The following is a 15,199-nucleotide window of genomic DNA, read 5'->3' on the forward strand; positions in this document are numbered from 1 at the left end:
GCTCTGTATCTGCACAGTTATCGTTCATGAACCTTGAATGTCCCACATCCCTACTGTTGGCAATATGATGGAGCCAAACACCCCTAGCTTTTGGCAAAATGTGAGTAGTAAATTCATTCGTTTCCATTTTAGCATTAGCTTTAAATCATTAAACATACTTGCACTATAGGAGGTCTTGCTGGTCGGTGCACTTACTGCCAGGGAAGAGGAAAATCGGAAGGCCAACGAGGAGTTTTACGGATGTGATGAGGGAAGACATGCTGGTGTGACAGAGGAAGGTGCAGAAGACAGGAAGAAATGAAAATAGATGATCCGCTGTGGCGACCCCCAACGGGAGCAGCCGGTAGTTGTAGTGGTAGTATTACAGTGAGCTCAAGCTACTGAGAAACTGTTAAAATGTGTAGAATTTGGCACAATCTTTTGAGTTATGTTATTGCGTGGCTCTGTGGAATATGTAGGATATGACTTGAGGCAGACACATTAATACACTTATTAGTGTGGTGGATCTGGACAGGAATCATAAGGCTACCTTTTACTGCCAGTGTCCAACTCCTGGGCTACACAGTGGGATCTATGCTGGGCCATATACTGGTCAGTCTTAATCTCATGTCCTACCACTACATCCTGGTATTGACCCTGGTCCTCATCTCCATCGCTCTCTTCACATCTTACCTCCTGCCAATGCCCAGCAAAGCATGTTTTTCCATTGCAGATGAAGAGACGAGGCACCAGAGGACACAGGAAAGTATACTGATGGGGGCTTGTATGGAAAAGACAAATACGAGAGCAAAGAGAAAGCCCTGGTGAAGGCAGGGAAGAAAGAACAGGTCCCAAGATTGAGGATGCTGAGGAGGCTGGACGTACAGAGGGACTTGTCCAGGTTCTCCTCCAGCTGTGGAGGGACTTCCTCCAGTGTTACTCTTCCCCGCAGCTGCTATACTGGTCAGTTTGGTGGGCACTGGCCACCTGTGGCTACAACCAGACTGCCAACTACGTACAGCTCAGTCACAAGGAAACACTGAAAAGGCTGGAAAAATTGACTCAAACATGTATGATTTAACTTTCATAAACTTAATTTGTGCAGGTGTGTCTGTATGTTGTGAGAATCTGGGATAGGATTATTCAAGAGAAAATTGCATCTAAAAATTCAAGTTGGGTCTCATTGATCATGAGATGGTTTATTGTCTAGCTAGTGAGGCAAGAGGGGTGCTCCCAGTTTTAGGTAATGTACTGTCCCCCCAAATGCAGAGGATAAGGTGTGAAAATCAGGACAAAAAAAACCAAGAGCTTCAATAATACATAAATGATGCATCTAAAGTACATAAACGATCCCTGAAACCCACCCTGTAGGTACTGTGGGAGGATGTGCAGCCTTCCCAGAATTACAATGGAGGGGTGGAGGCTGTTTCAAACCTGTTCAGTAAGCAGCACTGAATGAAAACATTCCTAGCAGAAAGCCAAACAAGTCGGATGAATATCCATATCATTACACCAATTCCTGACAGTTTAAATGAAAACACAATGCAAGTCAAACTACAACTGTCTCTCTTACAGGTGCAGCCACAGCCTACAGTGTAGGCTTCACTCAGGTGAACTGGGCTCATTGGGGTGAGTTAGCCCTGGGTGGCCTCTCTGTCCTGGGGGCTGCAGCACTCTTTGCAATGACCTTCGCAGGCAATATCTGGGTCTGCTACACTGGCTACATCGTTTTCAAGTGCCTATACATGCCATCAATTACCATATCCATGTACGGGTTTGTTTATGATACAAAGTTTATGAATGGAAAAACACTGAAGCCCAAATTCAATATTCAGTTTCTAGCTTAAGTCTGTAGGCCAATTACTGATCAAATGTGGGTTGTGTTAATTCGGTGAGATACTTAAGTATTTGTTCTGAATATTTCTCAGGTTCCAAGTGCAGCTGATCTGTCACTAGAAAGATTTGCACTCATCTTTGGAGCAAACAACTTTGCAGCTTCAGCTCTACAGACCATTATCACCTCCATAGTGGTCGACAGTGGAGGGCTTGGTCTGCACATCGTCCAGCAGGTAAGTCACCTGTTAAAGGAAGAGTCCCTTATTGTCTACTGCATGCCTAGCTGTAGCCACTTTACAACACAACTCAAGTCCTACTCTTTTGCAGTTTACCATATATTCCAGCTACTACTCAGTCACTGCCATTATATTCTGTCTGCAGGGAATATTCACCATTTGCAGAGGAAAGAAAACCCAGTTGGAGTCAACGCTTAAGAAAAAGTGTTCCCCAAGACCCTGATGTCCACTGTGAAGCCAGGCTCTAAATAAGGAATTGCCAACTGAGATATTACATAATCACTGCCGATTTGGGCCCGTGTTGTGTCCAGTTGGTTCCAATGCAAAAACCTTAAAATTACTGACTGCAACACCATGAATAAAAATCCTTTTATAAAAAAAAAAACAAACATTTACACATAAGATGATGTACAGCAATATTAATGAATGGTTTGGTCATTTCTTAGTTAAAATTCTTTTATATATATTTATATATATATATATTTACATGTTAACTTAAAATTCTCTGATACCCAATATAAGTGGTCTTCGGTTTCATCAGTCCTTATGGTTGACCTTGTGGATTTGGTTTACCAAAACCATCCTATTAACACTGAGATTGCCTTAGCCCATTTGATTACAAGCCAAATGATCCTGGCCCTAAAATGCATTTGGGAACCTGGGTCCCTACTAGTAGAACAGAGGATGGCAGAGAAAAGGGTGCCCCGCCACTCTCTGATGCAGGAATTGCAATTTCATCTCTCATAAATGGAAAATGTGATTCCCCCCCCCCCCAGTAAAAAATAACTCGCCTAAAACCATAATGCACAAGTAAACTGCTTTTGGTTTCTTTACTGTTACATTAACTGGGAGTACCCCTCAGTTTTTCTGAGTAACATCTTTGCCTTTACAATTCTTGTGTGTTGGATACAAATACTGATATGCACAAAGAGCTAATTTCTGCTACAGAAAAACAAAACAGAATTGCAGCATAATGAATGGGGTAGCTGTAATAACTTAGTTATCAGCCAGTTTGAAAACACACTGTGGCTCAGTAGAGGCCAGGCCAGTTCACAGGTTTAATAGAGGACAAAAGCGGCTCAACGTCTGCCCCTGTGCACACAATCATCTTTCATTTTGTTGCCATGGACACCATCAACAACACTGCCTTTGTTATTGTTGCAATTCTTTTCAAATTACAATAGAAAATACAAATTCTTACAAACATTGTGGTTTAAAGCTATGTGTGAAACAAAACAGTGCATGAGGTGCAAGCGCCCCTGGTTGTTGACCCTGCAATGGTGCTGATTGGATGGAGCGCTATAAGAAGGGGTTTGTTGAGTTTCCTGTGGGATACTGTGCAGATGGAGCTCCGGCCTAGAAGGGGAGAAAAAGAAATGGATAAATATATTAGGATCTGGCACACAAAAAAAAAGTGAACGTAAGGTCTAAACTTAGCAAATCGCAAAAGAAGAGCAATTTCCAGTTTAAACCTCATTATTGGTCACATTTCTTCCCCAGCATATCAGAATTCAGTGGACACAAACAAAAGCGACCATAGCGATGTGGTATTTTGTAGAACCATGGATCAGAACCAAAATGGGAAGCTAGAGAACAACCTCATCTTTAATTACCAATAATTTTGGCTAATGTGTTAAAAAAAACATATTTTCACAAGTCATACTCTCTTACCAGGAAGGGGTTACTGGAGACACCAGGTCCAGCCATTGCTTGCCCAAAGGGAGCCACCACAGGCTTAGCCTGGCCAAAGGCTGAAAACCCTCCACCTAAAACACATTCAGAACAGAGATCAAGTGATAAACCTAATTTAATCCGTTCTAAATAAACTGATTTAATAAATAACCTGACTTATACTGGCTTGACATTCTGATGTAACTTTATAGTTAGCCAAATACAAACATTTTGACAAACAGTTTGTCAGCTATTTTTAATTACTAGATATGAGCACTCATGCCTGTGCAGTTATACACTGCTCAAAAAAATAAAGGGAACACCTAAAAACACAATATAGACCTCGATGAATGAAATATTTCAGCTGAAAATCTATTTATTAGACAGAGGAATGTGTTTAGAGCAAAATAACCTAAGAATGATCAATGGAAATCAAAATCATTAGCCCATTAAGGTCTGGATTCAGAATCATACTCAAAATCAAAGTGGAAAATGAGAACATAGGCTGATCCAACTTCTGTGGAAATTCTTCAAGACGATTCAAAATGAGGCTCAGTAGTGTGTGTGGCCTCCACGTGCCTGTATGCACTCCCTACAACGTCTGGGCATGCTCCTGATGAGACGACGGATGGTCTCCTGAGGGATCTCCTCCCAGACCTGGATCAGGGCATCGGTCAACTCCTGGACAGTCTGTGGCGCGACATCGCGTTGGCGGATGGTATGAGACATGATGTCCCAGAGGTGCTCAATTGGATTCAGGTCTGGGGAACGTGCAGGCCAGTCCATACCATCAATGCCCTCGACATACAGGAACTGCTGACACACTCTGGCCACATGAGGACGAGCATTGTCATGCATGAGCAGGAACCCAGGGGCCCACTGCACCAGCATATGGTCTGACAATGGGTCTGAGGATCTCATCCCGGTACCTAATGGCAGTCATGGTACCTCTGGCTAGCACGTAGAGGTCTGTGCGGCCCTCCAAGGATATGCCTCCCCAGACCATCACTGACCCACCGCCAAACTGGTCATGCTGGAGGATGTTGCAGGCAGCAGAACGTTCTCCACACCGTCTCCAGACTCTCTCACGTCTGTCACGTGTTCAGTGTGAACCTGCTCTCATCTGTGAAGAGCACAGGGCGCCAATGGCGAATCTGCCAACCAAGATGTTCTCTGGCAAAGGTCAATCGGGCTGCACGGTGTTGGGCTGTGAGCACAGGCCCCAATTGTGGACGTCGGGCCCTCATACCATCCTCATGCATTCTGTTTCTCAGTGTTTGAGCAGAAACCTGCACATTAGTGGCCTGTTGAAGGTCGTTTTGTAGGGCTCCGGCAGTGCTCCTCCTGTTCCTCCTTGCACAAAGGACCAGATAGTGGTCCTGCTGCGGGGTTGTTGTCCTCCTGCGGCCCCCTCCACGTCTCCTGGTGTACTGACCTGTCTCCTGATACCTCCTCCATGCTCTGGACACTGTGCTGGGAGACGCATCAAATCTTCTTGCCACAGCACGCATTGATGTGCCATCCTGGATGAGCTGCACTACCTGAGCAACTTCTGTAGGTTGCAGATACCACCTCATGCCACCTCTAGTGGTGAGGGCACTAGCAAAATGAAAAACTAACCAAAGATCGGCCACAAAAGATGAGGGCAGGCAGACAATTAGACAATTTACCAACAGGTGAAATTGATTCACAAATCAGTGTTGCTTCCTAACTGGACAGGTTGATATCTCAAAAGTGTGATTGACTTGGAGCTAAATTGCACTGCTTATGTGTTCCCTTTATTTTTTTGAGCAGTGTATATTAGCTATGCCTACATCTACAAAAACAGAAACAAACACACACCATTGGGTTGCTGGGGATATGCTGGAGGCTGGGGGAAGGGAGCCTGGCCAGGGAAAGGTTGGTGGAAGGTTCCACTAAAACTGGTGGGGAGGTTATAGGCTGCAGCATTCCCAAATCCAGCTGGCATGCTCATGGAGCCAGTACCAAATGTAGCTGCAAGACAGTGGGAGGAGAATGAGTTACAGAGGCCTGAATAAGGTTCCACAAAAACTAAAACATCTCAGTGAAACAAATATTTCACTTGTTGCCAGTGCATGTAAACAGACAAAATGGTACAACTTGTTCCTTTTCAGATTTTCTTCATATATCAGAAAGTTAATCTTACAGTTATTCAGGGACACACACACACTATCTCACAGTAGTACAGGAGGTGACACAATGATAGCACCATCAGCAACAGGAACAGAAAACAAAGAGGAGAAACTATCATTTTAAGAATGTGCAGTACGAGTTGGCTTAGTTCAGTGGGAGAATGGAAAAACTGGGCATCATGAACTAGTCTGTCTGCCAGAAAAGGTCTGGTTGACGTCATGTCTGAAAGGCATGGTGGCACTGAGGAAATACTACAACAGACAAAGCAGGCCAGGATATGGTTGCCACCTGGGAGAGAGTTAGGGGTACAAAAAACCCCCCCAAAAAAAAAAACCAAAAAAAAAAACCCAAAAACCCCCCCAAAAAAAAGTTTACATAATGTCCCTCACTCTGCAAGTATAATTCTAGTATCATTCTTTATGGCCAAACTGGCACATCAGGTTTTACCAGAGCTACTCCTGCTAGAAAGCCTCTTCTAAAAATATGTATTTGTGTTGCAGTACATTTGAAAAACATGCATGTACACAGTGCCCTCAGAAAGAAGTCATCCCCCATTGATAATGATTCAATTTTCTTGTGTTACAAAGTCAAATAGAAACATCTCTAAATGTGATTTTTGTATTACAACAGAGGTAAATATCTATTATATCAAAACAAAGCCTTGTAACTAAGTTTCTTTAGAATTACATTGATAAAAACCTGAAAATTAGGCCGTTTAATTTTACATGTAAATTCAAATCACAAAATATTTATCTTATGTGCATGAAAAGAATCTGGCCGGATGTAGACAATTTCCTTGAGATTTCACACTAAATACGTTAACAAGGTCCACCTATGTTGATTTTGAATCCTCTTGTGCTCCGTAGCATGACTGCACAATATATTATCACTGAGTTTCTTAGGTCTCACAACTGAAACAGCAGATGAGATCAGTCCCGCTGTTAGAAGACCCAATGTCTGAAGAATCAAGTTGTTTTTATTATTTTTTTATTATTATTATTAGTTTTTTTTTTTTGAGCCAAGACCCGTGTGATGGCCTGGCGGCCTGTCCAGGGTGTCTCCCTGCCTGCCACCCAATGGCTTCTGGGATAGGCTCCAGCATCCCTGCGACCCTGAGCGCAGGATAAGTGGTTTTGATTATGGATGGATGGATGAGCTGAGAACACATTGGTATGAGCCTAGGCTGGTTGAACTGATGATAAATTCAACAAAATAAAAGATATATCACATGGCCACTTTGAGGGAGAAAGTCTTTGTATTTCCGTACTTCAGGGGGAAAAGGCACATTACTATCAACCCCCTCCGATTTCCAGACTTAATATGGGGGCATCAAAGAAGCCAAGACCCATGTGAGGCAGGTAACACATGGGGTCAAGTCAATTTTATTTGTATAGCCCAACATCACAAATTACAAATTTGCCTCAGTGGGCTTTATAGCAACACAACATCCTGTCCTTACACCCTCTCATCGGATAAGGAACAACTCCTTAAAATAAAACCCCACCGTGTTAGACCAATAAAAGAAGAGGTGAGTACAACGGGTGACAATGCTGGCTATAGGCCAACTAAACTGGGTAGACTTGTGAGAAGCTGGGGTGAGGCGTTCTATGACAACATTGACACCTTCAGTCTAAACCACACTACCAAAGCTGTCCTCGACATTGTGCCATGTTTAACACCAAACAAAGGCAGTCCAACCAACCATCCAAGTAACTTAATCCCTAATATATCAAGCATGGCATAGTCAGCACCATGCCATGGGGGTTGGTTTTCAGCAGGAGGGAGTGGAACGCTTATTGCCATATCAAGGGCAAGATGGATACAGCCAAATACAGGCAAATCCTTGAGGAGGAATCCGTTTCAGTCAGAAAGATATATCTGCATTTATCTGCATTCATGTTCCAACATGAATCTTGAAAGAACACTTTTGCACATGATAAATGCAAGTCTTTAATTTCTGAAAAATGTGTTTTTGACTGGATCGAATTCTGAATCGTTCAATATGGTCTTCACGGTTCGAGATGGGCCCCGTTTTGTGAGATTGTGTGTTATCAACACTAGAACAACCGGGATTTCACTCCTACCTAAAGCGACCATAGGCATTCAAAATGACCACTGGTTTACAAACTCTATATTCTGTCAAGAAAAATACCCAATTGAGATATTAACGCATTGCATATGTTAGTATGTTTGTTATGAAATGACTGACACCAAAATTAACATTTTAACAACTTTATGCTGTAGCGAATTCAGGGGGCAGCCAGGAACCACCGCAGCCGGGATGTGAACCCGGGTCTCCCGCACCACGGGCGTCAACTAAAGGGTCCGACCCGTTAGCCAACAGGCTAGCGAGTCTACACATCCGTGATCATTACAATACCATTTTTCAAACAATTAAAATCGCCGCTGTCCAATGCCTGTAAATACTGCAACACCTCTGTGGTAGTCATGGTGCATCTGAAACAGCGGCTGTACCCAGACATGTTGGAAATAATACCTGAAAAAAAAAAAAAAAAACGGAAAACACATATTGCTAATCTAACAAATGTAACAAGGTCTAATGAAATGTGAAATGTAAAAAAAAACAAAAACAACAACTGAACGTTGCGAATGAAATCATGAGAACACATAAATAGTGACAACGACGCGCAGTCATTTTGACCACTCATGGTCGTTTTAGGTAGATCATAACTTTTTCTGTGCAACTGATGCATAACTAATTTTAATGCAAATATATGCAATTTTAGGGGCTTTCAGGGAGTGGCAGGTCTATCTTTTTTTCACAAAGTTATTAAACTTTGAAAATCCAAAATCGGTCAAAATGACTGCCTTGGTCGTTCTAGTAGTTTTTAAAGTTTGAAGTTTTAAAGTAAAGCAATTGTGTTACACAACAAGAAAAGATTGCACAAAATTTTGTTCAAACTTTTGCATTTGCATTACATTTGAATATGTGCCTTGATTATGCCAAAATGTTGGGCCCAATTCTTAAAATAAATGAAAACTAGAGAACTGCAGTGGTGTTTAGTCTCTTGCTTACCAAGACATCCACTGTATCGTACTGAATCGAAATTGTGAGCCCTGAATCGTGAGACGTATCGAACTGTGAGATTTGTGAATTGCCCCACTCCTATTGAACACAACCTATTTTGTTTCATAAATACATTTAATTTACTCTGTTTGTCAAGGGTAAAAAATAATTGCAATGCTATACAATTTGGATGTGAAATGGGAACTAAATGCAAAAAAGTTAAAGGGGGGTGAATCCTTTCTGAAGGCACTGTAGCTGAGTTCTGATACTCAGAGGAGCTGTAAGAATGAGGTTAATCAGCTCATGAGTCAGATGAGGTTTTCTATGATGGTACAATAAACGCAGGGGCAAAAAGTGTCTGACTCCTGTGATGACGTCTCCCCTCTTCTCCTACTTCCCAAGAAGGAATACATATGGGATTGACAGTGTTAAAAGTAAAATCATAGTGAACAGCTGGTGTGGTGGACTGTATGTTCCATAACATTGCAGTTTAGGATTTGAATGTGCTTTTCCAACTGATTGCAGGAAAATTTAGAGGAATCCATTAACATTGTTCGAGTCATCAGGGCCCAGGATAACAATTACAAGAGGTTCTTTATACACCAAAATGCATGGGGAAAAAAAACCCTCAGCATTATCATGGGAAAATCAGGCAAGTGTTTCACAACTGATTTGGTTCTTGAGACAATGTCGACCTATCCAAAAGTCAGTACTTTTTTTTTTTTTTTTAAACACACCAGACCAGTGCAAAAACCCAGGGACAAGGGAGAAAGTAGGAAAGGCCACAAAAAAAACAAAAACAAAAAAACTGCAGTCCAATGAAGGTCTATGCATCCAAAATGTCAGTGCAAACAACTTTTTTTGGAGTCACACATTGTGGTTTTCTTTTGAGTGTTGACCTCTCCAACTTTTTCCCCCTCTAGCAGTTACTCAGGAACAAGAAAGCACTGCCACAGCAAATCACAGGAAGGGAGAAGTGAGCAGTAGGAGGACAAGAGCAGACCTACCAAAATGAGCAGGAGGATAACCCTGCCCATGAAGAGCCCCCATCACGCCTGTCCAGCATGACAAGAGCAGTAAGACAATTGAGTCTGACATTTCAAATCGTTTCATTTCATCTCCTTAAAAGACTTGAAACATATCTGTGTTGCCCACTGTTTTGTAACCTTGATCCAGTCATACAAACAATCTTCTTTTTTTTTTTCTTCTTTTTTTTAGCAAAAAACTGTTGACACATTTCAAAGATTTCCTTAACTAAACGCTAATAAACATTTGTATGATCTGTGATGTACCACACACACTAGTGGTCGACCGATTAAACGGCTGGCTTGAGTAATCGGGCCGATATCTTGACATTTTGAGATAATCGACATCGGCTGATGTCTGCGCTCACGAGGCATGTAAACAAAAAAATGTCGGCAGACATCTGCAGGCAACCTTGTCAGTTTGGCTGCTGTGGAACGATGTTAGTGCTCCCCCCTGTGTCCATTTCACCATTCTACGGGCAGATGCCAGTGGGTGCTGTGGAACGGTGGGGAAACATGCCAATGCTGGATGTAACGGTACCTGAGAGAAAACCTAAGACTTAGAGTCCTAGCTTTCAAAGTTCAACATATTCAACTGGCCACTCTTAATAACATACACAATGTTCACTGTCTGTACAATTAGACTGATTCAGGTCTTTTAGTGAAGAAATGTGAATAACCTTAGTTGGTAATTGTAACAGCAGCAAGCCTTCAATCAGCTAAACTAGCCTACAGGGCTAAAAAAAACTATTGTATGGGCACCCCCAGCCCGCACTCCTACTACCAATGCACTGGGGTCACAAAACATTTATCAGATTTGTGATTTTTGGATGGTTGTGGGAAGGAAGTAACTAAGAGGTATATATATATGAAGCCTTTTATTGTTGGTGAGCCTGTGGTCTGCTGTTGTTAAGCATGTTAGATAAACATTTTCTTCATCAGTGGTGCTCATGATCATGCCAGTGCAAAGTTTTCCAGCAGCAGAGTAACATTAAGCCAGCTAGCAGAACTATACTCAAGTGGGCAAAGCCAGCAGCACCTGCTGTCAGCTGAGGCAGAGGATGAAGATGGGATTGATGAACCTCTCCTCATCTCAAGTCAACAATCTGCTATCATAAGCAAGTGATTTGATAGTTATAAGCTACCCGACATTAGTTTACAGTCGGTTGCATTTGCTAACGGGGTAGAGATAGCCTCGATTCAACAAGTGGACTTATATTAACAGGAGTTCGAAAGCTAGAGTTAATGTTATCAACTTGCCAACAACATTTTGGGGAACGAATGTTATGAGCTTCTAGCTAACATCACATTTCTGTACTTGTGTGCACATCTCTCTCCCTCTTGTGCATGTGCGTATGTGTATGTATGCGTTTATGCGTTTGTCTGTGCTTCAATGCACCAAGCTAACTTAGCAGCGTTTAATGAGAGATAGAAGTGGATTCACAGGACATAAGTTCTGCTCTATCACTTTTTTTCCCCCATCTCTAGTCACTTGGTATGTGCAGGACGTGCAATGCGAGTGAACAAAGTTATTAATTTTTAATGTGTTTGATCACTTAGATTGGCTATGTGGCTTGTAAACAAGTCTGTCAACAAACATGCTTCGGGACAATTTTGGGAAAGTGGTGAAAAAATGTGTTTCGAATTCGAGCCCTGTACTATAACTCTCATGCACCCTAGATTAGCAAATCTAATCTAAAAATGCTACCAGCTAGCATTAAATGCATGTCAGAGACAATGCAGACAATGACAGTGTTAAATAAATGTTCATTTAAGTTCAGCAATGTTGTCTAATTTTTTATCAAATTGTTGTATTTTATCAGATGTAAAAAAAAAATAAAAAAACAACAACAATATGATATTGTCCACCCTGCTCTTTAAATATCAGCCATTGAAAAAACCCATGTCGGTCGACCACTAAAACACACACACACACACACACACACACACACACACACACACACCTGCTGCTGCCGCTGCCGCCGCTGCTCTCCCATTGCTCTGAAAGGGGTTGGTGGGAGCTGTTGCCGGGGAAACCCCCGCTGCAACAAAGGGGTTAGTCGATGAAGCTGTTGCAGACAGGAGGGAAAGAAGACAAACGAGGATGTGACAGTAGTTGGCAGAGCCATGTAAAAATCACTAGTTGTAACACAAAATCACTACAGTTAAGTGGCTTTACACAATGATAAAAAGGAACACAACAGAGCAGAAATAATGGTTCTCCTCAAGGAAGGGCTTCTTAAAAGAGGTCATCTCTGGGGGGCTTTTGGTAAAGACAGTTTCTATTGGATCATCAACATGGGAACAACTGATCCCTTCAACAGTAGTGCTATTAGGCCAAACAGAATATGCCTGAAGCCATGTTGACAGGACTTATTAACAGGCCACTATTAAAAGTTAATAAATTTAACTGTTTAAGAGATAAAAACTTGGTTTCCAGATATCTTAATGTTTCAAGTGGACAAAACCCCGCTTTCTAGACAAGTTTTCCTTATAAACAAGCAGAGGACTGACCCTCTTCTGACATGATAAATGATTCACAAAGTAACGCCTTCAGTGGTATGCTGAAGCTGAAATCAAGTCCACTCCATTCTTTTACCACAACCTGGTCAGACCTTGCCCAAGTCTGTCCTGGTCTCTCAAAGGGTAGCAACAGCAGACGGATTCTCAGACACAGGACGATGCACATTTACCCTCTTGGGTTCAGTGCTCCAGACTAACTTTTTACATTTATTTTACATTTTTTACATTAATTCTTAACTTTTTACACTGGTGCACCTAACTTTTTTATTAAGGTGCACAGCACAATTTAGGTGCGATCAAAGATTTTCACTGCTCCTTTTTGCATCACAATAATACATTTTAACTGTTACCTTTTTTGTCAGTTCCCATAAACATTGGTAATTTCTTAACACATTAGGTAAATGATGATACAGCACACTCAAAAAGAAATCACAATAACCTCAATTGTATAAACTTAAAAATGGTGATAATGTTGGGTCTGGACTGGGCCTTTCAGGGTCAGGTGTCACAGGCACCGCAGCATTTTTCTTAACGAAAAAATAACAACAAAAAAATAACAAATGGTTCCCTTCATTTTGAATACCGTTTTTTTTAAGGTTATGTCATGCAAGGAGTACAGGGAGCAGTTTCACACATACACACATGTCTTATCCACCCGAAGACCCGCCCTACTCTGCCTCTGATTGGCTAATACTCACCACCTTCGTTGTTTACATTGGTTAGGTTTAGGCATGAGGAGTGAGATGGTTAGGGTAAGATTATCAGGGTCAGAGCCAATCAGAGGCAGAGTAGGATGTCTTCGCAGAATGCGGTAGGGGAAAAAAATTACGCAACAGGTGCGCAGACATACGCACACACGTGCTAGATTTCAGGTGCACTGGTGCGACAAATAAAAATGTTTAGTCGCACTTGACAGATTTTTGGTCGCATGTGCGAAGGTTTTATGTATCTTTGTTGCCATTAAATCTTTAGTTCTCCCATGGGAATAACAATGTGTCTATGTATTATCTATCTAAATGTCAGCTTGAACATGTAATTAGTTGAAGCCAGCCAAACCCTTCTCGGATACTTACTCCTCCTTTATTTGCACTTGATAAATGTCTAGATAGCTAGACTTTTCTCCTCCACTGGTAGAGTGCTAAGCAAGGAGCGGAGATTGCTTCAATGAGACAAGAAGTTGCCTGACAGACTGTGGAAACAGCCTATAGGTTCACTCACCAGCAAACCCTTGGGCCATGTTCGGTAGTGTCTGTTGTGCCCGGGCTGACGACACCCCTGTTCCTGAGCCAAACGCTCCTCTGCAATGCAATAACACAACACAAAGATTCACGAAGACAGCCGGTGAAGAGAAAGAAGGCTGAGAGAGCAGCACGAGCAAATAAACAGCAAGAGCAAACAGCAAGAGCAAATAAAAAACCAGAAGTCTTCACTAAAGCTTCTGAACTTAACTAATGATATCTCATCACTGACAAAGCCATATGTGACCATTGCCAATACTCAAAAGGTTAAGCCAGTGACAACTACTCACAAAATTGAGGCAATCTGCTGAAACTTGGCAGAGATGAAAAAGACAAGATGAGGAAGGGAATTTAACAAGTGTTGAGGGCCAGACTCACTACATTACAAATGCATGACAAGAGACTTAGTGCACCGATCCCCTAGGGCAACTCTTTATTCCTATTCTAGCATTGTTAATTAATAAAATTCCTGGAAAAGAATGTAAAATAAGACCACTCCAGAGCATGCATGTGTATGCCCAATATCTCACCCTTGCGAGGTGCTGGTGGTGTTGTAGACACTTGTAGAGGGGGCTGAGGAGCTGAAGACATTATCGAGCTCAGCTAGCGCTGCATAGCGGTCTCCTCCAGTTGATGCAGCTGACTTGCTGTGAGGGAGACCCCCAACTACTGTTGACGCCAGGCCTGTGCTCACCCCTACAGGAACACCACCTCCTGGGAAACATATAGATAAATAGAGTTGGATTCAAACCCAGGAAGTACATTTTCCTTAATTTTTAATAGACAGAAAACTCCCCAAAAGGTCTAAAAATAATGGTCAATGATTAGGGCAGTAGTTTTTATTCCTAGTTTAAATTCCATAAATTAAAATTGTTAACACCTTGATTTGTACGAAACAAATATGAACCATGCACCACTAAACCCTGCTGATGTCACTTTCTGAGGCAGAATCACAGGTCTTCTTTGTGGGCTGGCAATCCCACATGTACAAACCTGATACATTCTGACGCTGGGGGTCCTGGCAGATAAAGTAGCTACACACACTTTGAAAAACACGAGACTGTATCCATTTGAGAACTAACGTGTAATGTATCCACTTTTGAGGCAGGTTATAAGAGCATGTAAAGAAAAGTCAGGCATCTTTTCTTTTTTTAGCAATTCATAAATTTTGCATTTCTCATCCAGAACTCCCAGAAGGCGTGTATGCTCTAAGACAACATAAACCTACCTCCATCGACAGCAGGAAAGAGAGACTTCGTATGAATACAATCCCCACCTTTCACAGCAGGGCAACTGAGGCATTTGCAATGGCTGAGGCCAACTTAAGATATCACTCAAGAACAGGCCATCTTAAAATGCAATTGTGTTAAACTCAAATGAAAATAAAATGACAAATGCAAAAAAAAAACTTGCATAACTGTAGCAAGGGAATGCGAACAAAACCACAGAAAAGATGTCATTGAGAAAATGAGCAATACCAACTAGACTAAACCTTGGCCAATGCCTGTC

The 15,199-nt window shown here is 41.9% G+C and overlaps 2 protein-coding genes across 8 annotated transcripts in view; one reads left to right on the plus strand and one right to left on the minus strand.

Annotated features, from left to right (window-relative positions):
* LOC130115285 (uncharacterized) overlaps positions 1 to 2,274 on the plus strand; it is a 34,363-nt gene extending 32,089 nt beyond the window's left edge. The window contains exons 15-19 of the mRNA XM_056282896.1: positions 775 to 994; positions 1,351 to 1,420; positions 1,555 to 1,753; positions 1,916 to 2,048; positions 2,143 to 2,274. Of these exons, the coding sequence (XP_056138871.1) occupies positions 775 to 994; positions 1,351 to 1,420; positions 1,555 to 1,753; positions 1,916 to 2,048; positions 2,143 to 2,274 (754 nt within the window). The remainder of the gene's footprint in view (positions 1 to 774; positions 995 to 1,350; positions 1,421 to 1,554; positions 1,754 to 1,915; positions 2,049 to 2,142) is intronic.
* Positions 2,275 to 2,416: 142 nt separating this feature from the next.
* agfg1a (ArfGAP with FG repeats 1a) overlaps positions 2,417 to 15,199 on the minus strand; it is a 67,772-nt gene continuing 54,989 nt past the window's right edge. For 5 of the 7 annotated variants that reach the window (XM_056283394.1, XM_056283393.1, XM_056283400.1 and 2 more), the window contains 6 exons: positions 14,221 to 14,404; positions 13,671 to 13,750; positions 11,894 to 11,998; positions 5,565 to 5,717; positions 3,723 to 3,817; positions 2,417 to 3,407 (listed from right to left, as the gene is read on the minus strand). In XM_056283394.1, coding sequence (XP_056139369.1) covers positions 3,351 to 3,407; positions 3,723 to 3,817; positions 5,565 to 5,717; positions 11,894 to 11,998; positions 13,671 to 13,750; positions 14,221 to 14,404 — 674 coding nt within the window. In that variant the 3' untranslated portion in view covers positions 2,417 to 3,350. The remainder of the gene's footprint in view (positions 3,408 to 3,722; positions 3,818 to 5,564; positions 5,718 to 11,893; positions 11,999 to 13,670; positions 13,751 to 14,220; positions 14,405 to 15,199) is intronic. The other 2 variants (XM_056283399.1, XM_056283395.1) reach the window with 2 other exon arrangements.

This window comes from Lampris incognitus, chromosome 7 (genome assembly GCF_029633865.1).
Source record: "Lampris incognitus isolate fLamInc1 chromosome 7, fLamInc1.hap2, whole genome shotgun sequence".
NCBI classification, from domain to species: Eukaryota; Metazoa; Chordata; class Actinopteri; order Lampriformes; family Lampridae; genus Lampris; species Lampris incognitus.